This window comes from Sapajus apella, unplaced genomic scaffold (assembly GCF_009761245.1).
Source record: "Sapajus apella isolate SASKATOON/1434 unplaced genomic scaffold, GSC_monkey_1.0 scaffold56, whole genome shotgun sequence".
Taxonomy (NCBI): domain Eukaryota; kingdom Metazoa; phylum Chordata; class Mammalia; order Primates; family Cebidae; genus Sapajus; species Sapajus apella.
The window spans coordinates 14,262,157-14,289,170 of record NW_022436996.1 but is presented as its reverse complement, the minus strand read 5'-3'; the positions used below and the strand labels follow the sequence as shown (position 1 = coordinate 14,289,170).

The 27,014-nt window shown below is 40.1% G+C and overlaps 2 protein-coding genes across 2 annotated transcripts; one reads left to right on the top strand and one right to left on the bottom strand.

The window, feature by feature from the left end:
- Nucleotides 1-431: 431 nt before the first annotated feature.
- TAS2R41 (taste 2 receptor member 41) lies at nt 432-1,355 on the top strand. The gene has a single exon (XM_032245223.1). The coding sequence runs from the start codon at nt 432-434 to the stop codon at nt 1,353-1,355; it is 924 nt and encodes a 307-aa protein (XP_032101114.1).
- Nucleotides 1,356-21,013: 19,658 nt separating this feature from the next.
- On the bottom strand, nt 21,014-22,067 carry LOC116528070 (olfactory receptor 2F1-like). Its single transcript, XM_032245222.1, has one exon. The coding sequence runs from the start codon at nt 22,055-22,057 to the stop codon at nt 21,116-21,118; it is 942 nt and encodes a 313-aa protein (XP_032101113.1). The 5' UTR covers nt 22,058-22,067; the 3' UTR covers nt 21,014-21,115.
- Nucleotides 22,068-27,014: the final 4,947 nt, after the last annotated feature.

Here is a 27,014-nt window from a genome sequence, read left to right as displayed (position 1 = left end):
GAATTATTTGGTGTCACTATTTTTCCTGGTATCTCCTATACTTGTCTCTATATTTAAAGTCTTGAGAACTGTCTGATGGGAAGAGGAGTGTTCATATAGCCTGAGGATGAAACTCCCATAGAAACCTTGAAAAATCATAGACACTGATATTAACCATGGCAGCATGTAGGCAAAACCAGATAAGGCAAATTAGGGCAGTTTATAGGCCTAGTGGTAACTAACACTAGGGGAAATTTGCATCCTGTCTGAGCCAAGAGCACACCTCTCCTCTTTAGCCTGAGCATTCTCTTCTCTAAGTGAGCTCTGGTCCAGATACAGAGCCTGACCCCTCTTTGGTACTCCCATGAAAGATTAAAAGCAGGATTGTGGCTAGGGGCTGGGAGGAGGCCAGGGACCAAGGCACCCAAGTGGGAACTGCAGGGAGGGTCAGAATGCAAGCAGCATTGACGGCCCTCTTTATGTTTCTCTTTGTCCTGCAGACTCTTCTGGGGATTTCAGCGAATGGCTTCATTGTGCTGGTGCTGGGCAGGGAGTGGCTGCGATATGGCAGGCTGCTCCCCTTGGACATGATCCTCATTAGCTTGGCTGCCTCCCGCTTCTGCCTGCAGTTGCTTGGGTTGATACACAACTTCTACTACTCTGCCCATGTGGTCGAGCACTCCGGGAATCTCAGTCAACAGTTCTTCCGTCTACACTGGCACTTCCTGAACTCAGCCACCTTCTGGTTTTGCACCTGGCTCAGCATCCTGTTCTGTGTGAAGATTGCTAACATCACCCACCCCACCTTCCTGTGGCTGAAGTGGAGGTTCCCAGGGTGGGTGCCCTGGCTCCTTTTGGGCTCTGTCCTGATCTCCTTCATCACAACCCTGCTGTTTTTTGGGGTGAACTACTCTGCATATCAAGAATTTTTAATTAGAAAAGTTTCTGGGAACATGACCTACGAGTGGAATACAACAATAGAAATTAACTATTTGCTGCCCCTGAAACTGGCCATATGGTCCATTCCTTGCTCTGTTTTTCTGGTCTCAATTATGCTGTTAATTAATTCCCTGAGGAGGCATGCTCAGAGAATGGAACACAATGGCCACAGCCTGCAGGACCCCAGCACCCAGGCTCACACCAGAGCTCTGAAGTCCCTCATCTCCTTCCTCATTCTTTATGCTCTGTCCTTTCTGTTCCTGATCATTGATGCTATAAAATTTATGTCTGTACAGAATGGCTTTTACTGGCCATGGCAAATTCCCATCTACCTGTGTGTATCTGTCCATCCCTTCATCCTCATCTTCAGCAACCTCAAGCTTCGAAGCATGTTCTGGCAGCTCCTGCTGTTGGCTAGGGGCTTCTGGGTGGCCTAGATGGCGTGGTCTTCTTATCGAGACCCCTAGAAAAGAAAGATGAGGATGGCAGAGCTATGGCCCACCGACATGGAGGTGTTTTCATAGGTACCTAAATACTGGGTCCTGCTATGGGGCTCCTCCTCTGGGAAGCAGAGGAGACAAGGATATCTGGGAAGTCTCTGAGCATGCTTCCCTTCTTTGGAATATTATTAAAATGTAATCCCATGGATTCCAGAAAGCCAGAATTGTCCTTAAGTTCAGAATATGTTAATACGACGCTGTGCTATTCTTTATGTTTGTACACCTTTGTTATTTGGATGGTTTTGGTTTAGTGTTAACCGTGCCATTGCATCTCCACTGCCTTTCGGAAAGTTAAGAGCAAATATTTGTCTCCATGGCTGAACTGAGCTGGGGATACTGAAGTGACAGCCTTCTTGAGGACAATGTCATGATTACTACGAGAGCACCAAGGGACAGGCAGTAATGGCAGGCAGTGGCCACGGCTGTGAGTTCTGACTGCGTGAAGATACTTTGTCTCCATATAATCTTGGATAATCTGGTTTTAGTTTCGTTAAGATTACTGGAATGTTTCTTTATACCACTCTGTCTCTTTTCTCATTAACATTTTCACTGTTCTGACTTCAATTTTCTCTTCTCTGAAGTCTGTAGTAGTGTAATCACGGGAGCATATGCAGCTCCCAGTTCCAAAGAGGTTCTTGGCCTTGCTAATGTTTTGAGATATTTTAATTTCCTCTGAGAGTGAAAATTTCTTTGTTGATTAGGGGATGTACTGATAAGTGGATGAACACTTGTGAACAATAATTTTTGGGCACATGGTTCTACCTTTTTAATTTAAGCATTTATTTTTAAAAACAGCTAATACATTCTCATAGCTGAAAATTCAAAACCTATTGAAAAGTATGTATAGAGAGTCTCCCTCCTACCTGTTCCCTCCTGAAGCATTCTTACCAGTTTTATGTCTATCCTTGTAGAGATACTTTATTCTATATCAGAAAGCCACTAATACCTAATTAATGAACCGGTCAACTAACTTACGCACTGGTGTATTCTATGCTAGTACCTAACTAGCTACCAACCAAATAACTTATAATGTCTCCATCTTTCCACAGAATGGTTGCACAATACACACATTGTCCTGCCCCTTGCTCTTTTTACCTTAAAACATATCTTGGAGAGCTACGTATGTGGGCATGCATAGTATTTCCTCACTTTAAAAATTTTTTGCATTTATGTACCACAATTTCTTTAGCCATGTGTTTGTGGTTATTTAGGTTACTTCCTGTTTTTTGTTATTATAACAATGCTATAAGGAATAGTATCTTCTACATATGTAATTTTGCACATGTGCAAATTAACTATAGGATAAGTCTTATGAAATGGAATTACTGAGTTGAATGAAATGTGCATTTTGAATATTGACAGATATTACCCTTTATTGATTTGCATCAGTCTACTTTCCCACCAGCAACTGATTAGAGAACTTTTTTCACACTTTTTGTTTTTTGTCGATCTGTTAGTTTTTTTTTTTTAAAAGCATATTATCTCTTATTTGTGTGACTCTTACTATGAGCGAGTGTTTATAATTATTTTATATGTTTAGAGCCATTTATGTTTATTTCCTGTGGACAGTCTATATCTTTTTTGGATTTGGTTTTGGCCTTTTTCTTACTGGTTTTGAGGAACCATTTATATCTTAGAGAAATTAGTTCTTTATTTGTGATATGAGCAGCAAAGAATTTCCCTACTCCCAGTGTTTTTTTTTTTTTTTTTTTTTTTTTTTTTTTTTTTTTTTTTTTTGAGACAGAGTTACCCAGGCTGATCTCGGCTCACCGCAACCTCTGCCTCCTGGGTTCAGGCAATTCTCCTGCCTCAGCCTCCTGAGTAGCTGGGATTACAGGCACACGCCACCATGCCCAGCTAATTTTTTGTATTTTTAGTAGAGATGGGGTTTCACCATGTTGACCAGGATGGTCTCGATTCCCAGTGTTTTTTATTTTATTTTTTCTTAATTATAGTATTAGTTTTAAAAGCAATTTTATTCTGAAATAATGATAGCTGCACATGAAGTTGCAAAAATAGTAGAAATCTTCATCCAGCTTCCCCCAGTGGTGACATCTTATATAGCTGTAATATGATAAGAAAACTAGAAAATTCATTGCTACATTACTGTTAACTAGCCTACAGATCTTATTCAATTTTCACTATTTTAAAATTTTACATTCGTATGCTTGTATGTGTAGTTCTATGCAATTTTATCCTATTTAGAGATTTGTGTAATTACAATCAAGTTACGAAGCATTCCATCAACATAAAATAACTCCTTCATGCTACCTCTTTGCATTTTTACCCACTCCCTTTACTATCTGACATGGTTTGGCTCTGTGTCTCCACCCAAATTTCATCTCAAATTGTAGTCCCCATGCATTGAGGGAGGGACCTGGTGGAAGGTGATTGAATCATGGAGGTGGTTTCCCCTGTGCTGTTCTCATGATAATGAGTGAATTCTCATGAGATCTGATGATTTAAAATTGTAGTGCTTCCTTCTTTGCTCACTCTCCTGCTGTCATGTGAAGAAGGTAGTTGCTTTCCCTTCACCTTCTGCCATGACTGTAGGTTTCCTGAGGCTTCTTAGCCATGTGGAACTGTGAGTCAACTAAACCTCTTTCCTTTATAAATTACACAGTCTCAGGTAGCTCTTTATAGCAATGTGAAGATGGAGTGCTACAGATAATTGGTACCAGGAGTGGGGTACTGCTCTAAAGTTAACCTGAAAATTTGAAAGCAACTTTGGAGCTGGGTAACAGGCAGAAGCTGAAACAGTTTAGAGGGCTCTGAAGAAGACAGGAAGATGTGGGAAAGTTTGGAGCTTCCTAGAGGCTTGCTGAATGATTTTAACCAAAATGCTAATAGTGATATGGCCAATGAAGTCCAGGCTGACATGGTGTCAGATGGAGATGAGAAAATTATTGGGAACTGGAAGTAAAGGTCACTCATGCTCAGCTTTAGAAAAAAGACTGGTGGTATTTTGGCCATTCCTTAGAGATCTGTGGAAATTTGAACCTGAGGGAGATAATTTAGGGTACATGGTGGAAGACATTTCTGAGCAGCAAAACATTCAAAAAGTGACCTGGCTGATTCTGAATGTGTTTGTTCATATGCATTCACAGACATTATCTTAAAACAAAACTTTTATTTAGAAGGCAAATCGAGCAGTTTGGAAAATTTGCAGCCTAGTCATGAGGTAGAAAAGAAAAACCAATTTTCTGGGAGAAATTTAAGCTGGCTGCAGAAATTTACATAAGTAATGAGGAGCTGAATGTTAATTGCCAAGATGATGGGGAAAATGTCTCCAGGCCATGTCAGGATCTTTGCAGCAGCCCCTCCCATCACAGGCCTGGAAGCCTAAGAGTACAAAATGGTTTCATGGGCCATCGCTGCTGCTGCTCTGTGTAGCCTCAGAATTTGGTGTCCTGCATTTTAGCTGCTGAGCTCCAGCCATGGCTAAAAGGAGCCAAGGTACAGCTTGGGCTATTATGTAGGCCCCAAGTGTTGGCAGCTTCTACATGGTGTTGGGTCTGCAGGTACACAGAAGGCAAGAATTGAGGATTGAGAACCTCTGCCTAGATTTCAGAGGATGTATGAAAATGACCGCATGTCCAAGCATAGGTCTGCTGCATGGGAGGAGCCCTCATGGAGAACCTCTACTAGGGCAGTGCAAAGTGGAAATGTGGGGTTGGATCCCCCACACAGAGTCTCCACTGGACCACTGCCTACTGGAGCTGTGAGAAGAGGGTCACTGTCCTCCAGATTCCAGCATGGTAGATTGACCAACAGCTTGTGCTATGGGCCTGGAAAAGCTACAGGTAATCAATGCCAGCTCATGGAAGCAGCCACAGGGCCTGCACCCTACAGAGCCACAGGGGTGGACCTTCCCACGGCTGTGGAAGCACACTCCTTGCATCAGCATGCCCTGGATGTGAGACATGGAGTCAAAGGAGTTCATTTTGGAATTTGAAGATTTAATGACTGCCTGCTGTGGTTTGGACTTGCATGGGACCTGTGGCTACTTTGTTTTGGAAATTTCTCCCATTTGGAATGAGAACATTTACCCAATACCTGTACACCCCCTGTATCTCGGAAGTAACTTACTTGTTTTTGAATTTACAGGCTCATAGGCAGAAGGGACTTGCCTTGTCTCAGATGAAACTTTGGATTTGGGCTTTTGAGTTAATGCTGGAATGAGTTAAGACTTTGGGGGACTGTTGGGAAGGTGTGATTTGTTTTGAAACATGAAAGAGACATGAGATTTGGGAGGGGTCATGGGTGGAATGATATGGTTTTGCTCTGTGTTCCCACCAAAATCTCATCTCAAATTGTAATCCCATAAGTCAAAGGAGGGACCTGGTCAGAGGTGATTGAATTATGGGGGTGGTTTCCCCATGCTTTTCTCACAATAGTGAGTGAGTTCTCATGAGATCTGACAGTTTAAAAGTGTTGCGATTCCTTCTTCACTCACTCTCTCTTTCGTGCCACCATGTGAAAAAGTACTTGCTTTCGCTTCACCATTTGCCACGACTGTATAAGTTTCCTGAGGCCTCCCAGCCATGTAGAACTGTAAGTCAATTAAACCTCTTTCCTTTATAAATTACCCAGTCTCAGGTAGTTCTTTATGGTAGTGTGAAAAGACTAATACACCATCTATATTTTTGTTTGTTACAATAATGGCTTGTGATATGCAAAAAATTTTGCTGAGTTTATCCAAAAAAAGTTTAAAGATTTCTGAGATTTTGTCTCATAATTAGCAAGCAATCCTCAAGTTGTTATCATAAATAATTTTCTTTTATTTTCTTCTGGTACTTGTACATTTTCATTCTTACACGTAAATATTGTAAATCCTGATATAAGGTATCTTTTTGATAAATTTTATTTTTTTCAGATTATTAACTTGTTGTCTTAATGCTATTTATTTTCCTCCACTGATTGAAAGTGCTATTTTTTATGATTTATTAAATTCTTGTGTATCTTGACTTATTTCTAGACTGTTTATTCTGTTTCACTGCCTTGGGGTAAGCATGTGCTATGGCTATAGCATTTTAATTGTTTTAGGTTTAAAATATGTTTGAATATCTTGTACACTAGTCCTCCTTCATTAACCTTTTTCAGAAATTTCTTGGTTATTCTATTTAGAATAATTTTGTGTGGTCTCAAACAGAAATTTCTTTTAAAAAATTAATTGGGATCCTGTTAAATGTGAAATTTAACATAAGGAGATGTATATCTCCATTATGTTGACTCTTCCTATGTAAGAATTGGTCTGCCTTTCTATTTTTTCATATTTCTTTTTTATTACTTTCAGTAGATTTTAATTTTTTAACAATATAGATCTTGTAATGCATATCCTTATAGGTATATATCATGCTTTAGCTTCCTGATATGTTAAGTGGAGTGGCAGCTATGAGGATGAAACACATGATATATGTACATGACACATAAGTGGTACTCATTATAGCTTTTTAATAGTAATTATAACTCCAGATTATTATTATTATTATTTGTATCTGCAGCAGTATAAAGGTGGCAGAGAAACAACAGTAAGGCAAGAACTTTTCTAGTTATTCTAGACTAGACTAGTAAAGACAGTTATTCTTTTACTTTTTCTTTCTCTATTTTTCCCCAATTTTTTCAGCACCTTCCAGTTTTTTTCAATTGTCAAACAAGGCAAATACACTATATGTGACTGAGATAAACAAAAACCACTCTTGATGGCTGAGTAATCACTAGGCAGGAATTCTGACACTGAAATTGACCTGGGGCTCACTAGGGGTTTACTTGAAGGTGTGGTTCTGAGAGAGTAATTCACTTAAGTCACATTTTTATATTGGTTGATGGAGGTGAGAGAAAAGAGCCAACGCGTTTTCGTTTTTCTTTTCTTTCTTTTTTTTAATTGCATTTTAGGTTTTGGGGTACATGTGAAGATCATGCAGGATTGTTGCATAGGTACACACGTGGCAGTGTGATTTGCTGCCTTCCTCCCCATCACCTATATCTGGCATTTCTCCCCATGCTATCCGTTTTTCTTTTTTCTTTGAAGGAAGGGGAAAGGAGGAAATTGTAGGAATAATAAGAGAGCTACTCAATTTCACCTAGCTATTATCTTTAAACTTTATCACGTTGTGTAAGGTTGCTATATTGAATGGTTATATTTAGGAAAGAAACGAAAAGACTAAAAATGTATTGGAAATCACATTAGATCAATGGTAAATCAGGTTTACTCATGGACCCCTGACCATGGGCTAGAAGCTCCACTGTCCTCTTCTGGTAGAGTTGCCTAATGACAGGTCCAGTTCCTGGGTGTCTGGAAAGCTTGTCTAAAACACCTGCCTTATCAACCAGCACCAAATATCACAGTTGACTACAAAATATTTTTAAAAAGACTTTTTATAATATGTAAAAACATATTCATACAGACCAACTTGCAAATTAGAAGGTGTTCACCACAGATTGTTTGAGAATTGATTAATATATTCGTTAATATATATTTTTAAACAAATTTCCATAGGTTTTTGGGGAACAGGTGGTGTTTGGTTACATGGATAAATTATTCAGTGGTGACTTCTGAGATTTTGGTGTACCCATCACCCAAGCAGTGTATGCTGTACCCAATGTGTAGTCTTTTAATCCTTGCCTCCTTCCTGCCCTTTCCCTTGAGTCCCCAAAGTCCATTGTCTCATTCTTACGCCTTTGCATCCTTATAGTTTAGCTCCCATTTATAAGTGAGAACATGCAATATTTGATTTTCTATTCCTGAGTTACATCATTAAGAATAATGGTCTTCAACTCCACCCAGGTTGCTGCTGGGTTTTTGAGTGATTATATGAGGGCAATTCCTTATACTAGGAATAAAGCTGTGAGCATCACAGGTACAGCCTTGACCCTCCTGGAGCCTGTGGTCTTGTGGCAAGTCAAGGATAATATGTCTAGTCATACCAGTAAGCCTAATGTTACAAACTGAGAAAAGTTTATGAAGGGTAAGCACCAGGGCCTATCAGTGTGTACAACAGGAAGCAATGACGCTATTTGGTAGAAAGTTGGAGTAAGGACAACATCAGAGAAGGATTCCCTTAGGATGTGGTGAAACTGTAGATGAGGTAATATTTTAAAACACAATTCCCATAATCCATATGCTGAAGCCTATGAATAGCTCTAGGCCAAGAATCCCCACTCTCTGTAGTGGCGTTCCTGGTCCTGTGATTTATGTGGAACAAAGTGTGCGGTATGGAAAGGTTTGACTTTGGATAGAAGAGGTTGGGCTGATATTCTTCTGCTCTCCTGGAGGAGCAGTGGGGTCCTGCTTTCAGGGAGCCCCTACATGTGACTTTCCAGACATGTTCAGAATGGTTCAGTGACCCATTTGCTTTCTGCCTTGTCTTTAAGATTTTAGAACCACTCTCCTAATTCTACTTCCTCCCTCCCTTCTCCTTTATTCTTCAGGAGACCGAGCTATTACTCACTGTGTGAACTTGGACCCTGAGTTTTGCTCTCAGGAGTATCATGAATTGATTTATTCTTCATTTAAAATGAAAAAAGAATTGAAGGGTTTCCAAGGCTATTGCCTTTGATAAGGTTTAGACTTTATTTTATGATTCAATATGAGAAAAGCCAACTCAGAGTCCCACCCTAACCAGGATGGGACCTGTCTAACTAGGGGTTTGCCTTTTGAGATGTGGGAAGAGATCAGATGTGGGGTGATAACATAGATGACACTTACAGGACACACCAAGTCAACTCTCTTTATTTTTGAGGTGTTTTCAGAGTGTCACTCAGATGGCATGGTATCCTCTCCCCTTAAAACAACAGCAACTAAAAATGAAACAGTAAAAGGCACTTTGTCTACAGTTACACCCTTTGTTCAATTCCCAACTTCAATATCTGTCCATTCATTTTTACTTCTAATATTTCTCCATATTCTTAATAACTCCCTTTCTAGATACTCTGGCTTCTCAGCTCTTTTAGGCTTTGAACCCTACCTTAAACTCTGCCTGGTCTACAAAGTCTGCCTTAATTATGAGAAGCTGCATTATAAATAGTTGATTCTCTTGCTCCTTCCACTTAAGCATGAAATAGCTAATTTTTGTCTCATTTAGTCTAATAGACCTCGTAGACAGAAAGAGGATAGCTTCTAGAACACTGTATTCAATGTGCTATTCCTCATGTAAAAAACCCTGCTCTCTTGCCATTTCAGCTTCCTCGGCCTTGTTTTCAAAGCCCTCTTTCCAGACTTAGCTCCTCGTCATAATGCCTCAAAATAAAATCTTTGCTCTAACCAAACTGGCTTGCTTACTCTTCCCCAAACGTAGTTTTCCTTTTTTCTGCCTCCTTTTGGGTTATGTCATTTCCCCATTTACCAAGAATGAATTATTTATCTCTACTCTGACCTATCCAAATTGTATCATTTTTAAAGACCCAATTTAATCATTTTCTCCCCCTTTAATTCCTTTGCAAACCATATAGATTTTCTCCCCTCTGTAAGATAATTCAATAGAGATTCTAATCTGTATCATATTTGGCAATTAACAAAATTTTGCAAACACTGTACTGTTTTGCATTGTTGGAGTATGTCATAATTTATTTTTTTTCCAGTTTTTGATATTTATCTCTTATCTTTCCAAATAATCCCTTGGTTATGGGGAAGGATCTCCTATTAGATGCCTTGTGTCTCTTGCAGCACCAGTCACAGTATGTGGCTTCATGGGACTCGACACAATTTGGTCACTGATTGTTACTTCTTTCCAAGACCCACATGATCTTCCAGGCTCTATGATGCTTTCAATACTTAGGAAAAAGGAAGTTGACACTGGAGATAATGGGAAACAGGGGTGAGCATGGAAGAAATGTTCATTAAATACGGTATTTGATTGATCAATTTCATATGATACTTGTTCTAAGTATCAATTTCATATGAGAAACATGCTCATCATGTTCACTCAGTCAACAAATATTTAAAATTTCTGGTAGGTGTAAATTGCTATTGAATCTTGTTAGAAAAGACTGGAGCTACCAAGAAGATTCCAGAGCTTAAGACATTATTTATTAAGGCCATCAAAAGCAAAGAGTACATCTTTTCAACATACACACAGAAACAGATGCACACACACATATACACTTGTACAAACACTTTATCCCTTAGTACATTTTTCAACGTACTGCTATGTACTACAAGGGAAAAACCTTCTCTTTTCACTTCTGAGTTCTTAAGTATTTCTTTCCTTCTAAAACTGAGTTATTACCCAGCATTCAGCTCAGGGCACAAGCAGCTACTACTACGCTGGAACTCACCATAACAACCTGGTGAGCATGACATGCTCACAGGCTATGTGGTTCTGCACGTTGTGCCTGCAGGTGGGCATGTGTATGGTGACTGCTGTCTCTATAGCAGAATTATCCAGGCTCACTAGTGAAGAGACAGCTACCAGTGCCATGCGGAGCCTTGGGCTCATCACTGCCATGTAATGCAGAGGGTCACAGACATCCACGTAGAGGTCATAGGCCATTGAGGCCAGCAGCAGGAACTCAAAGGCCAGGGAGAAGAAGAGCTGGGTCCCACATTGGGTAAATATGGTCTTCTTCTTTAGGAGGAGGTAAACCAACTCTGAGGGACCCCACTGGAGGTATAGCAGGTGTCCATGAGTGAGAGGTTGCAGAGGAAGAAGTACGTATGCAGGTGGAGCTGCATATCCAGCCAGATCATGAGTAGGATGCACCCATTTCCCGGTAGGGTCAGCAGGTAGGCAGCCCCAAATAAGATAGAGTCCAGCCTGGTCTGCCTGTCACTGGAGAGACCCACTAGTGTGAACTCACTCACCCAGGTCACCTTGTTTCTCCCCATGGAGCAGGTGGGTCAGGCTGCTATGGAAAAAAGTAGGCTAGAGAGGCCTGATCAGAATCAGAATTCACAATCTGGCACTGAACAAAGGACTATAAAGAGGACTGCGAATACTTGTATACTGTCTCTATTAGATTGTGAGATTCAAGATTCTCTTGAAGTCAGAGATCTTTTCTGATTTTTAAAATATGAAGATTCCTAACAAATGTTTCACAAATAATGTTTGTTGGATCCATAAATATAAATGTTTAAAGTGTTTTGAGGACTATTCTCTGATTCCAATATGTAAATGTGTGTCCTGGGATTTGCCCTCATTCTCATTACTCAGGCTGGGGCCAGCGGCTCTTCCTGCTTCTTCCATAATCTAGGTTGGACCAATGATAGAATCGTTCACTTGGTTCTCAGTATACTGATTAATCAGGTTTAGTTTTAGGTTGATAAGATCAGGACCTCATTGCAGAACATTATATCATCTATAATTATGTCCCAACTTCTTAAGATAATGCTGTTTCCTTGGTGAAATGTTGGCATTTGTTTGAATGTTAAAGTAAGTGATTAATAAAAGATGAATGCACACATCACTTATTTGCAATGACAACACTTGGAAACTGACGATGCCCACAGATGAAGTCAGTAAGGGAGTGGCTGCAAAATCTTTTGAGCTTTGATCTGGGTAAACCCTTCTGTCACAGCGAAGACATGTTTGCCTTTGGGGCACCTCCCTGTTTACTTTGCTGGTCTGCTGCCCCTCTCAAAAGATACAGATGTGTCATTTTTTTTCATGTGCTAAGAAATTTTATAGCTTTTATTTCTTTATGAATAGCAAGTCCCTTTAGCCCCATTTCAGTATTCACCTTGTTTCTTTGCAACATGGGGGGAGAAGGTAGTGCTGATGATTATTATGAGAATAAAGAGAGACCATGGGGACGCAGAGAAGAGTCTGACATGTGGAACAGCCCATTTGGATGCTCATTAGGGGAGGTTTGAGAGAGAAGAAAAAAAAACAACTCCAGAAACTAGAGTTGCCTCTGAAAATCTCATAGTACCCAAGGTGGATACCAGATCAGAACTTTCAACATTAGCTGCATGTTAAAATCACCTGGGAAGCTTTGAACATTTTAGATACCCAGATTACAGTACAGAGACATTAGGCCAGCATCTCAGGTGGATAAAACCCAGACATTAGTATATTCATAACTTTGGCCAATGGGTTAATCAAACAAGCAGTGTTTAATATCTATATATGTGTGAGATCTCCTAGGTATCTTTCTGGCATTAATTTCAAATTTAATTGTATTATGATTAGAGAACATAGTCTGCATGATTTCAGTCTTTTAAAATTTCTTGAGATTTGCTTCATGGCCCATGGCTTATCAGTCCTGATGAATACTCCATGTGCACTTGAAAAGGCTGTGTGTTCTGTTGATGTTGGATGGAGTGTTCTATAAATGGTCTACTTGGTTGACAGCATTGTTCAAGTCTTACATATCCTCTGTATCCTTACTGATTTTATGTCTACTTGTTCATTTACTGAGAGGCAATTGTTGAATTATTCTACTCTAATTGTGTATTTTTAATTTTTTTTTTTTGAAAGAGTCTGGCTCTGTCATACAGGCTACAGTGCAGTGGTGTGGTCATAGCTCAATGTAACCTCTGCTTCCAGGCTCAACCAATCCTCCCACCTCAGCCTTTGGAGTAGCTGAGACCACAGGCATGCACCACCATGCCCGGTTAATTTTTAAATTTTTTATAGAGACAGCATCTCACTATGTTGTCCTGGCTGGTTTTGAACTCCTGAGCTCAAGCAATCCACCTACCTTGGCCTCCCAAAGTGCTGGGATCACAGGCCTGAGCCATGGTGCCTGGCCTGATACCTTTTTAAAATTTTTTCTTTTTTTTTTTGCTGCATATATTTTGAAGCTCTACTGTTGGATGCTTATACATTCAGGAGGTCCAGCTTACTATTATTTTATTTTGCAAGACCTAAACTATTATTAATGCCATCTAGTGAAATTTAAATTTTACGTATTTTGTTTTTCATCTTTACAAGTCCTATTTAGTTTCTTCTGTTTCTAGGCCTGCATTTGTTGACTGATTTTTTCCAAGTTATGAATCTTATTTTCCTGGTTTTTCAAGGTCCAGTAATTTTATTTATTTATTTATTTATTTTTATTTTTATTTTTCTAAAAAAAAAGAAGAAAGAATGAAGGAGAGGAAGAAAGAGAAAGAGGAAGAGGGAGAGAGAATGGGGTGTTGCTTTATTGCCCGGGCTAGAATGCAGTCTCAAAATGAATATGCCTATAATTGTACTTAATAGTAGAGACATGAAAAAAAATGAGGGAAGAAAATATCAAACAAGCAGCCAACCAATATTTCATTTAAACCTGTAAATAGATGTGATGTGGTACTGATAAGAGTGAATATTTTGTGTATTTAAAGTGGAGAGTTCTATAAATGTTAATTAAGTTTACTTGTTCTGGATCTGAGTTCAAATACTGGATATCGTTGTTAATTTTCTGTCTCATTGATCTGTCTAATATTGATGTTGAAGTCTCCCACTATTATTGTGTGGGAGTCTAAGTCTCTTTATAAGTCTTATATATCTGAGTATTCCTGTATTGGGTGTATATATATTTAGGATCTTTAGCTCTTCTTGTTGCATTGATCCTTTTATCATTATGTAATATCCTTCTTTGCTTCTTTTGATCTTTGTTGCTTTAAAGCAACTCCTGCTTTTTATTTATTTATTTTTGCTCTCCATTTGGTTGGTAAATCTTTCTCCATCCCTTTGTTTTGAGTCTTTGTGTATCCTTGCATGTGAGATGGGTCTGGATGCAGCATACCTATGGGTTTTGGCTTTTTTTGCCTGTCTGTGTCTTTGGATTGGGGGATTTGGTCGATTTAAATTTAGAATTAATAATAATATATGTGAGTTTAATACTGCCATTTAATGTTAGCTGGCTGTTTTGCCTATTAGTTGATGTAAATTCTTGATTATGTTGATGCTCTTCACTTTTTGGTATTTTTTAGAAAGGCTCGTACTGGTTGTTCCTTTCTATGTGTCGTGGTTCTTTCAGAAGCTCTTGTAAAGCAGGCCTGGTGGTGATGAAATCTCTGAGTGCTTGCTTGTTCACAAAAGATTTTATTTTTCCTTTGCTTATGAAGCTTATTTTGGCTGGATGTAAAATTCTGGGTTGAAAGTTCTTTTCTTTAAGGATGTTGAATATTGGCCCCCATTCTCTTCTAGCTTGTAGGGTTTCTGCTGAGAGATCTGCTGTGAGTCTGATGGGCTTCCCTTTATGGGTAACCTGACCTTTCTCTCTGGCTGCCCTCAGTATTTTCTCCTTCATTTCAACCCTGGTGAATCTGGCAATTATGTGTCTTGAGGTTGGTCTTCTTGAGGAATATCTTTGTGGCGTTCTCTGTATTACCTGGAGTTGAATATTGTCCTGCCTTGCTAGGTTGGGAAAGTTTTCCTGAATAATATCCTGAAGCGTATTTTCCAGCTTGGATTGATTCTCTTCGTCACGTTCAGGTACACCTATCAAACGTAGATTAGGTCTTTTCACATAGTCCCATATTTCTTGGAGACTTTGCTTGTTCCTTTTTATCCTTTTTTCTCTAATCTTGTCTTCTTATTTTATTTCATTAAGTTGGTCTTCGACTTCTGATATCTTTTCTTCTGTTTGATCGATTCGGCTGTGAAAACTTGTGTATACTTCACGAAGTTCTCGTGTTGTGTTTTTCAGCTCCATTAATTCACTTATATTCCTCTCTAAATTGTGTATTCTTGTTAACATTTCGTCAAACATTTTTTCAAAGTTCTTAGTTTCTTTGCATTGTGTTAGAACAAGTTCTTTTAATTCACAGAAGTTTCTTATTATCCACCTTTTGAAGCCTGCTTCTGTTAATGGAACACACTCGTTCTCCATCAGGCCTTGTTCCGTTGCTGATGAGGAACTGTGATCCCCTGTAGAGGGAGAGGCGTTATGATTTTGGGTATTCTCAGCCTTTTTAGGCTGTTTTCTGCCCTTCTTTATAGATTTATCCATCTGTGGTCTTTATAATTACCATCTTTATAATTGGGTTTCTGAGTGGACGTCCAACTTGTTGATTCCCAGCGCTAAAATCTGAGCAACCCACTGCACTGGCCAAAACAGCGGCATTATAATTGATGGTGCTTTTCTGACTCTGCACCAAGAACCGCCGCACCAAGGCAGAGGCAAAACCACCTCGCCGGCCACAAGAGTCGCACTGGCGACCCGTGGGGCTCCTCCGCTGGGAATCTCCTGGTGCCTGAGCAACAAAAATTCGTCTGAAAGTGTGGCATCCTCTCGTTCTCTGTGCTTTCACTGGGAGCTACAATCCTGAGCTGCTAGTGATCAGCCATCTTGGATCTCTCTCCCAGTAATTTTTTTATTGAATGTTGGCTATTAGAAATCTTAAGTTGTTTAATACTTGATTTTGTTGTATTCTGTTCAAGCATTTTAGACCTTTTCTGACAGTTACTTGTAAATTAGTTTGCTGCTTTCAATTTATGGTAAGTCTATGGTAGTCTTTTTCTAGGGCAAATTTTGCTCAACTTCTAAGACTTGGCATCTTTGCAATTCATACGGAGTGCTTTGTATATTCAGTAAGGTTGTTTTATTCTAGCCAAAGACTGCTAAAATGAATCCTGACCCCATAGGAGTTCTGGAAGTTGTTTGTTTTATAGCTCTCCAGTAATTTTTCTTTTTTGGGTGGTTGTTTTTCTCAGTCTTACAGGGTTTCACACTCCTCACATACGGATTGGTGTTTAGCTAAGGACTCAAAGACTGATTTCTGGAGCGGGTTTCCTGTGTAGCTTATTCTTCCTGCTAATCCCTGCATCCTTCACTCAGCAAGATTTTCAGGTCTGTTTAAATTCCCTCTCTTTGTGCCACAATGTGGATATTGCCTCTTGGCAGAAAGTCTGGGTGATTTAAGAATCACCTCATTATTTTTCCTCCTCACAGGGATCACAGTTTTGTGCTATCTGTTTTTTAATATCTGAAAACAATGTTTTTAAATTGTTTTCCAGTTTTCTAGTTGCTTGCTAGTTGCTGGGTAATTGTGTCATGTTACTTCTTCATGTGGAAGTAGAAGGCCTGTATAATTTTTAAAATCTATTATTCTATATTCTTAGAGAGTTCTTTCACTTTATCTTTCAACCATCTTACTGATTTTTTAAAAAAAGTTTTCAGCAATGAAATGTCCTGTTTACATAGAAGAAGGAAGGACTGTGTAGTAACTGTGGATTTACTCTGCAATTGTGTAGATGGGACTATGTTGGGATGAGTTTTTGCCTTGGATGGGCAATCTTATCAGCGTTGTAAGCATTGAAATTGAGGATAAATTATGTCAAGTGGCAGAGTTCACTTTAGGATGAGCAGGGAGGGAATTGATTAGAAAACGATTAGTTTCTACAATGCCAGAGGGGTGATATTTACTCGGTGAAAACACCACCAACACTACAGGTTCTAGAGCTTCCAAGAAATTTTATCTTATGTGTTAGAGAGACAGAGAAAAAAATAAAACACTTTTTTCAGAGGATAAAGGCTGAGGACTTGATTCTGGTGGCAGATAGTGGTAGAGGAGCTGATCTGTGCAGCTAGGCACCTTCTACTACAAATACCAAATCAGAATTTGTAACATCTCCTGAGTTCTAATAATTAATCAATTGCTAATTCAACTGTAGCTTTCTGTTTGTATATTCTAGTTATGACAACCTCCTTTTTATCAATATAGTTTAAATTCCTTTATATTCAAGACATATGTTGAACTCTCTAACCCAACATAATCCTACATATTCCATTCAGTTTTATATTTTAAATTTGTTTTTATTTTCTTATCCTTTAAGGTAAAAAATTGACTCGACATGGTTGATGAGCCATGTATATAAGAAAATGTCTGCTTGTTTATGTCATACTTTAAGGATCATTTGGCTGGATGTAATATTTTTGGATTATACTTTCTTGCCCTCAAAACCTAGTAGAAAATTATTTCATTACCTTCCTGTCATTCCTTATTGCACCTTAATGTAGAGGAAAAGTCCCATGCCAGCCTGATTGTTGGTTTTTCCCTGGGGAATCTACTATTCTTACATGTTTGCTGTTGGATTTTTTCATATATACTTAAAATATAACACTGTTCAGGATGTGTTCAAATGTGAGTCACTTTGAATGATTATATTTTTCTAAAACCTCTGGTGAGCCCTTCACTCCCCCCCTCCCCCTCCCCTCCCACCCTCTCTCTTTCTTTTTCTCTCTCTCTCTTTCTTTTCTTTCTTTCTTTCTGGAGTCGGCCTGGCTAATTTTTGTATTTTTACTAGAGACTGGGTTTTACCATGTTGGCCAGGCTGGTCTCGAACTTCTAATCTCAGGTGATCTTCCCACCTCAGCCTCCCTAAGGGCTGGAATTACAGGCATGAGACACCGCCTCCAGCCTCTTTCTGAATTTTGATATAGGTTATGGAAAGTAGTGGCTAAGAGACTGGGCCCTGGAATTAAAAATACCCAAGACCAACTCTCGCCTCCTCTACTTTCTGGTAGTATGGCCTTTCTCAAAATAATTAAATGCACCATGTTATAATATCATCCCTTTTCGCTTATTCTTTACTGCCCTATTAGTCTCTTGAGAATTGCTTTCTCCAGTTGTTTATGGGATGCAGTCTGCAGGGCAATGTCTCAGCTGTCTCAAAAAGCAGAAGTCCAAAGAAGAAGGACAAGTGTTATGTTCTTTGGTTAGTAGTAGTATCCTTGGATTTCTGTGAATTATTTAGATATTAGGAAAAAGTCCTCTCAAGATATAGTAATCACCAGATGATTATATTTTAAACATTTCTACAAGTGTTTATCTTTCTTGGTATTATCACATAGCTTGTCTTAGAGTTAAGATATTTTCTCTAGGGGATCAGATGCAATTTAAACTAAAAGTCAGAGCATGAATTTTTAAAAAGATTTTCTTTGAGTCAGGGTCTAGCTATGTAGCCCAGGCTCGAGCTCAGTGGCACGATTGCAGCTGACTGTAGTTTGAACTCATGAGTCAGTCAGCCCTCCTACTCAGCCTCCTGAGTAGCTGGGACTGCAAGTGTACTACCACCCTGGCTAATTTATTGAATTTTTATTTTTAGAGACGGGGTCTCACTATGGCATCACTACAGCATCCAAGGTAGTCTAAGGCTTTTGATAAGTATAATTAAAGTATCTGCTGTCCATATTTTTTTGTGAATTAAATAATTTAATATAGTTTATTATTTTAGTTTGTATTTATTTGTTGTTGAGATTAAAGATTTTTTCGTGTGCTAAATGTTATAAAACAAGTTCTACCTTTATATTTATTTTATTTCTCCATTTTTCTGTTTGCATGTTCACCATTTTCTTACTGATTGGTAATGCCTTTTAATTAACATACAGTAAAATTGACTTTCTGGGATATATTACTCCATCTTCACACTGCTGATAAAGACATACCTGAGACTGGGAAGAAAAAGAAGTTCAATTGGACTTACAGTTCCACATGGCTGGGGAGGTCTCAGAATCATGGTGGGAGGTGAAAGGCACTTCTTACATGGCAGCAGCAAGAGAAAACGAGGAAGAAGCAAAAGCAGAAACTCCTGATAAAGCCATCAGATCTTGTGAGACTTATTAACCATCATGAGAATTGCATGAGAAAGACCAGCTACAATCAACAGAACTGGAATAAGTATTGGTAAGGCTGTGAAGAAGCTGGAATCCTTGTCCATTGCTGGTTCTTTGCTGGAACGTAAAATAGTTCAGCTGTGGTGGAGAACAGTTTGGCAGCTTCTTTAAAAAGTTAAACATGGAATTATCATGTGACCCAGCACTTCCACTCCTGGGTAAATATTCAAAAGAATTGAAAACAAGTGTTCAAACAAAAATGTGTATGTGAATGTTCATAGTAGCAAAAAAGGAGAAACAATCCAAATGTCCACTATCTGACTGAATAAACAAATGTGGTCTATCCATACAATGGAATATTATTCAACCATAAAAAGAAGGGAAGCACTACTGCTTACTGCAATATGGAAAGACCTCAAAAACATTATTCTAAGTGAGAAGCTAGACACAAAATGCCACATATTGCATGATTCCCTTTATATGAAATGTCCAAAATTGGCAAATCCATAGAGACAGAAAACAGATTAGTCGGGAGAAGGAGTGACTGACTAATGAGTGTGGTGTATCCTTTTGGGGTATTGAAAGTGTTTGGGGCAGACAGAGATGAGGTTGCATAATGCCATGGCATTAAAATGGCGAAAATTGTGACTCATATGATATGTGAGCTTTACTGCAGTTAAAAACTTTAACTAACAATTTTAAAGGATGCTCTTCATTTCCAGTTTTTCAACCCTTTAGCTTTGTTGCAACAGATTGAGTAAAAGTTTGAACTGTTCTCAATTCATGTTTGTTTGTTGTTGTTTTTGTTTGCTTGTTTTGGTTTGTTTGTTTTGGTTTGTGGTCAAGACAAACCAGAGATTCGTAATATTTAGTTAAGAAGATGTTTTAGTCTGACTTTAAAAATTTGTTGGGCCAGGCATGGTGGCTTATGCCTGTAATCCCAGCACTTTGGGAGGCCCAGGTGGGCAGATCACAATATCAGGAGATGGAGACCATACTGGCTAACGTGGTGAAACCCCATCTCTACTAAAAATACAGAAAATTAGCCTGGTGTGATGGTGAGCCCCTTTAGTCCCAGCTACTTGGGAGGCTGAAGCAGGAGAATTGTTTGAAGCCAGGAGGCAGAGGTTGCAGTGAGCTGAGATCGTGCCACTGCACTCCAGCCTGGTGACAGAGTGAGACTCCGTCTCAAAAAAAAAAAATTATTTTAAACATTTTTTCATAATAAAATTATCACTGCTTTGCTTCTGATCTAGTATTTTAGAGCTCAAAAACGTGTGTATGAGAAGAGCAGGTCGAAACTATCCCCAATGAGGAAGCAGGATTCTTTCCTTGCTGAATCCCATGGCTTACTCTAATCAGGCGTAGCATGGCCTGCTAGTCAGGATGAGCTCTGAGCATAGCCGTCATTTCACAAGAGGATATCCTTAGCCCTGATTGTGCACAAGATGTTTGTTTGAGGTCCCATACGTCTGACTTTCTGGCCAGCAATTTGCTACCACTGCAAATTTGAAAGGGAAACAAGCAGAGGGATGCTCATGTGACTGGCACATAGCCCAGTCATACTCATCAGAGCTGAGAGATCATTACTGTGACTTTGGCCCCAAACCCATGGGTGAATTCCCCAACCCAGTGAGCTGGCCTGTACCATGTGTGAGTTACTGGCGTGGCCTTTGCACCTCTGACCTAAGGCTTGTTTGATCCCATGGGCACAGTGAATTTTGTAACTTAAACCTTTTTTCCCTCCTTTTCTCACTGACTGCAGAAACATACATTTAAATTTTTTTTTAGCAAGAAATAGACTTTCTTCCAATACATTTTGTGTACTGCCCTCATTTCTAATTTAATCTTTCTTCCTAATTCATATACACTAGTATATCTTTTCTCCTCCCTCCCCCTTTCTTTCATTTATGAAAATGAATATATTTTATTTAACTTTCTGTAGGGTATATGTATTTTTAAGTTATTGTAATTCACATTGAGAAGGCGGCACAGGCCAAAGATGAAGTCTGGATGAAATCCATTTCTCTATTACCTCAAAAGAGAGTAGTACTGATTGTGGCCCTCCCACCTGTTCCCTTACACACACACACACACACACACCCCTGCACAGATGCACATACGTACACACACATGCATACACATGTTATGCTGGAGAGCAAGGTCCAATGCCCACTGTCTTCAGAGTGAGGGCCTCTCATTACCCAAACCACTCTCTACTGTTTTAATGCACAGCTCCTTATCAGAACTCGACTCAAAGCTGCCTTCACATCCTTGTTCTGCAGACTGTAGATGAGAGGATTCAACATGGGGGTCACCACAGCATAGAAGAGCACCACCAGCTTTTCCTGCTCAGCTGAGGCCATGGAGCGAGGCTGCATGTAGGTAAAGAGAGCCATACCATAGGACATGGAGACCACAGTGAGGTGGGAGGCACAGGTCCCGAAGGCCTTGCGGCGTCCGTGGGTGGAGCGGATCCGCAGGACGACAGCTACAATGTGGGTGTAGGACAGTGACACCAGGCAGCAGGGCACCAGCAGCACCACCACGCTGGAGGCCACTATGACCCCCTGATTGAAGGTGATGTCCACACAGGCCAACCTGATCAGTGCCAGTGTCTCACAGGCCACATGGTTTAGTACGTTGTGCCCACACGTGGGCAGGTGCATGGTGAGTGCTGTCTCCATAGCAGAATTAGCCAGGCCCACAAGCCAAGAGACAGCTGTCAGTGCCACACAGAGCCTTGGGCTCATCACTGCTATGTAACACAGGGGGTCACAGACGGCCACATAGCGGTCATAGGCCATTGCGGCCAGCAGCAAAAATTCGGTCCCTCCGAGGGCCAGGGAGAAAAAGAGCTGGGTCCCACACCGGGCAAAGGAGATGGTTTTCTTCTCCAGGAGGAAGTGCACCAGCATCTGTGGGACCCCGCTGGAGGCATAGCAGATGTCCACGAGTGAGAGGTTGCAGAGGAAGAAATACATGGGCAGGTGGAGTTGCACATCCAGCCAGATCAGGAGCAGGATGAGCCCATTGCCCAGCAGGGTCAGCAGGTAGGCGGCCGCAAATAAGACAAAGAGTCCAGCCTGGGTCCCCCTGTCACTGGAGAGGCCCATTAGGATGAACTCACTCACCCAGGTCACGTTGTCCCTTCCCATGGAGCAGGTGGGTCAGGCTACCAGGGGAAGAAGTAGGGTTAGGAAAGGAGAAGTTAAGGTCTCACTTTAGGAGTCGTGGGTTAAGTCCTGGGCTAGGATTAGAGATGGGATTGGGACATTGAATCTCACTTCTTCAATCTAGGTGGTTAGGAGGGAATGCAAAGATCTTGGAGAAAGAAACATTTGGTTTCTGACACTAAACCAAATTTTGAGAGATTCTGAAGGATGAAGTTACTGTTTTGGACATCTTTTCACACCTAGGACCCTGCACAGTTAGTATTGGAGGTAATCTACAACCCATACACAGTTGTATAGGAGGTTATCTATCAATGTAGAAGGAATGACAGAGAAAATAGGATGAGAGAAGGAAAGAAAAACTAAGGAAAGACAATAGAAAAGTGGAAAAGGAGGGAAGGAAAGTGGAAGATAGGAAAGAAAGGAAGGATTCTTCACTGTGGTGTAGCAGTGGGTAAAGTATTGTAATCAGACACTTGAGAACCATAGGGATGTCCTGGGGTTTCTCAGCTCATTTCTTAACTCTGGATTGAGCTGCTCTTCATGCTGATTCTAGGGCCCATCGAGTCTAGACAGGAATCCTCTCACATCCTTTTCATTTCTCCCACCAGTCCAGATGAAACTGAAGTCCTTGAAACCAATATCTACTAAGCCCCTGCTGGTGTGCCAGGGTCTGTGCCAGGCATTGGTTATCTGCCTGTGAGTAAGAAAGATAGAAACATGGGTCCTTGCATTCTTGGTTATTATAATTTATCCAGGGACACAGAGATTACAACAACAATTACAAATAATTAATTAAGTATAATTGTGCTAAGTGCTATAAAGGAGAAGAACAAGGTTAGTATTTGGCTAATTAAATTTGGAGCTTTGTAATTAAATTACCGCAGAAGTTATGCCTTACTCCCTAATAACATGCAATTTATAGAATGAGTTTCAGGCATTTATTTCTATGTTTAAACAAATATAGATGCAAGCATTTGAAAACCAATGATACTCGTCTATTACTATTGAATATAAGGTGATGGAAACCCACTGAATCTTTTTAAACAGGGTGAATTCTCCCTTGTCAGCTAAGGTTGCGCCAGTTCATCTCCCTTATACCATGCTGGCTGGTCCTCTTGAAAAATAGAATTAAGCACCATCACTTTTTCTTAATAGAAATGTAATCTCCAGGTGTATTTCCTGCTCTTAAACATACCTAATTAGTAAACCAATTAATTTTTTTAAAAAAATTTTGAGCCTATCAGGCACTATGCTTCCAACCAGCCTAGGAAGTTCTGCCTTTCAATGTCAGGAATTTGTGTTTAGAAAATCAGCAGTGCCAGAAGATCACATAATAAATTTAAAAAAGATGGATTTTGGTTAAATCTGAGAATCTAGTGAGAGCATGTTTGTGCAAGCCACTACAGCCAGAGGACAAATGCAATCCATCAGCATTAAGAAAACCATAGCAGAAACAGAATAAAATACAAGACAGCTGAAATGCATAATTCAATTTGTTTCTTCTGGCTGGAAACATCGGTGGAGGGAGAGAGCAGAGGACCTGGATGGAGCCAGCATCTTGTCTGCGTTCAGCCCTGGCCCTGCAGTGGCCAGAAGGTGTCACTGTAGAAACTGCTAAGAATAGAAACTGGCCTTGGGTCCTCAAGGTTGGAGATCAGATTCTAGGGTCAGAGCCAGGGGCTGGAGTTTCGAGTACTGCCCTAGGGAGATGGTTCCCTTGTATCAGCAGAAGAAGTAACTCAATGCTGATCTACTATGATAGGTAGGCTGCTTGTTACTACAGACAGAATCTTCACTTTCAGAGTTGGTCTCAAAACTGGAGATATCCTCCAGGAGGTAATCACAGCTATTTAAAATAACAAGAAACATAGAGGCCAAGGGTCTCATTCCTTTCATTTTATAAACAAGGAAACAAAGGAACAGGAGTGAGGTAATTTGCCCAGGTCTCAGATCTACCTGGAAACTAAGCTGGAACAAGGGTCAGGGCTGCCCTGCACATCTAGCTCTCCCCAAGCCTATGAGTAAGGGGTAGGAAGGAGTTCTGAAAAGCTGTGGTCTAGGAAGGGAGGCATCTGAGGATCCTTAGATGGGAAGCTCAGAACAGCCATCTTTCCTTGTAGAGAAAGACATGTGGTGCGTGGGTAAAGCTTTGAATGAGAAGTTAAGGGGTCTGAGTTTGAGCTTGCCTCTTCCATTAGTCTGCTCAGTGCAACTTACTTGACCTCTCTGAGCCTCAGTTTCTTCATTTGAAATGCATGAATAATAATAATGTCTATTGCACAATATTTTAAGTAAGATCAGATGAACAAATGAATATGAATATGCTTTTAAAGTACTAAGTAGAGTTAAGTGGCTGTTACTATGCTCAACAAGTCCAAATTACAGAGGTTAAAGTCTACCCAGAGCTACGGAGACAAGAAACAAGATGAATATGTGCTATAAAGGTCAGAAAGTTAACAGAATGTGGGTCATAAGGCCCCTTGAAATAAATTATATTGCTTAAACCACCTAATTACAGAGACCCTGTTAAATATAGTGAAGAATCAAAGTGGAGGGTTCACCTGTACTCAACAGGTAGGCAGTACATGCTGCGCACACAGTGTGAGCTTAGCGCTATTTTATTCCAATAAATTTTGGTGATGTTTTTAGATGATGAAAAACTATTTTTATTGATAGATGGCCTTGTTCTTAGCTTTTTGGAACAGAGAATTTTATTCCACTTTTCTCCCCTTGGTAAACATGTCCTGAGTGCTACTCAGTGCCTGGTCAGGTGGAAGGTGCTGGAATAACAAATCAATCGTTGGTCTCCCGCTTACGAACTCAGCCTGCAGGGAGAATAGAAAGAGTGAGTCATCATAACCTTATCAGAGGAGGTTTCAGAGGAAGCCTGATGAAGACATCTGGTAAGAGGATACGTAGAGTTTGGCTATGTGATCAGCTAGGCAGATCTGTACAAATAATAAAGTAGAAACAAACAACAAAACAACAAAACAAAAACAAAAACAAAAATAGTGCCCTTGCCTCTTGAAAAAGTAGATGTGGTTTACGTTATGCTAAGATTCTTGGAAGGAGGTCTGGGCTTCAAGCTGTGTCAGTAAACCATCTATGTATCTATTGGGTCCATTGCAAGTTAGATTTGGTCCATTAAGGTTTCTTCCAGCTCTAAAGATTTGTGATAAACGAATATACATAATCTGTGGTTTCAAGAACTATAAAAGGGAAAAATAGGTCCTTTGGTCTTTGCTCTAAGCATGCACAGCTGGTGGGAGTGGGACTGTAGGCAATGAGGATGGGTTAGTGGGTTTTGGTTCAAAGGATGCAGATCACACACGTAGCTGACTGGGGAGGTGTCAATGAATGGGACTAATTGACTCAAAAGCAGAGACTAAGGAACTGGGGAAGAGGACTACACCGGTAGAAATGGCAATACTACCTGGGCCACGGCTGAAAGGCTAGCAGCCTTCTGATACGTAAGCCTCCTTCCAAAGTGTGACCCCAGTAATTCCTGGATTGGAATGACCCCTAACACCAAGTTTTCTACTAGATCTGGGACCAAACTTGCCTGAGTTCCATACGAATTATACTTTCTGATGCTTGAGAATATTCACCATTGTTTTTATTAAGAAAAGATGAAGGTCTATGTCTATCTTTGGTTCCTATACCAATCCTAGCCCTTTTCCATTCCTTCTCATCTCCAACAGAATAGACATGCCTCAAGGCCACAAAAAGAACTTTCTCCCTTTTGACTTCCATTCCTTAGTTTTTAAAATGTATGTCTATATATACTGAGCACTTCAGTTTATGCTGTTGACTGGATGACTGACCAAGAACCAGGACTCCATGAAATGGCTTGAAAACATTGTGTTGCATCACGTAGGTCATCGGAGGAATTCAAACGGCCTCCAACTACAACCAGTGAGGAAAATACAGTGGAGGATCACAAAACAGTCCCGGCTGCTCCCAGGGATTTGGGCTTTATCCTCCCACCACCTCCTCGTGACCTTCCTTGTGGGTGACTCACCAAGGCTAAGTGCTCACTTCATGCACGGGGCATTTTGAGTGTGGAGATGCACATCTCTTAGAAAGTCCTTGATACAATTGTTCATGCTCTTCTTGGGGATGCAGGTTTTACTTTGTCAGTATTAGCTGGTGACTTTTCAGAATTTAGGCATCCCCAGAGGGCAATTACTTGCTCTTGGTGTGTTTCTTGCTCATTCTTTTCCATAGCTACTTCTCCACAACCACAGCTCCCTTCTCTGCTAAGTTCCCTGTGGAATACATATTCTAAAAACATTTTATTTCAACTTTTAATTATCCTTCTAGTTGCTAGCATAATGAGCCCTTCTCTGACTCTTTTATATCTTTTACTGCCCTTCAAGGCTGTGGACTTTTGGTAGAAGTCGGGAGACAGAAACATTTACTTTTCTGACCTGGTGGGAAGGGACTGAAAGTAATTGGGAAGGAAAAGAGAAACTGAAATTTTAGAACCTGGTGTCCTTCCTCAAGGAAGAAAATGAAAGCACCTTCTCCTCTCCTCCCACACACCTAGTTTTGGTGACAGTGACATCTAGTTTTAGAGTGGTGAGGACGTGTCGCACATTAGAACCATTATATTTATGGGCTGGGAGCCATTGAGAAGTCCCAAGTTCACAGTCATTTAAAATAGTTCTGCAGGTTTCTTGATGGTCTCCCACATCACATTTCTGTTGGGTTTCCTTTGCGTATTTTCATATCACTAGAAGTTTTTTTAAGCAGCCTTCCTAATACTGATCTTCCACTTCTTGGCCATCTTCCACACACAGTTTTAATTTCCTCACTGGAATTACTAGAAGGAGCAGAGGAAACAATGGGTCAGGATGAGTTTTATTCCCAATATTTATCTATTCATTTCTATGGTAATAGAACATGAGAAAAAAGAGAGACACCAGTGTGTAACCCA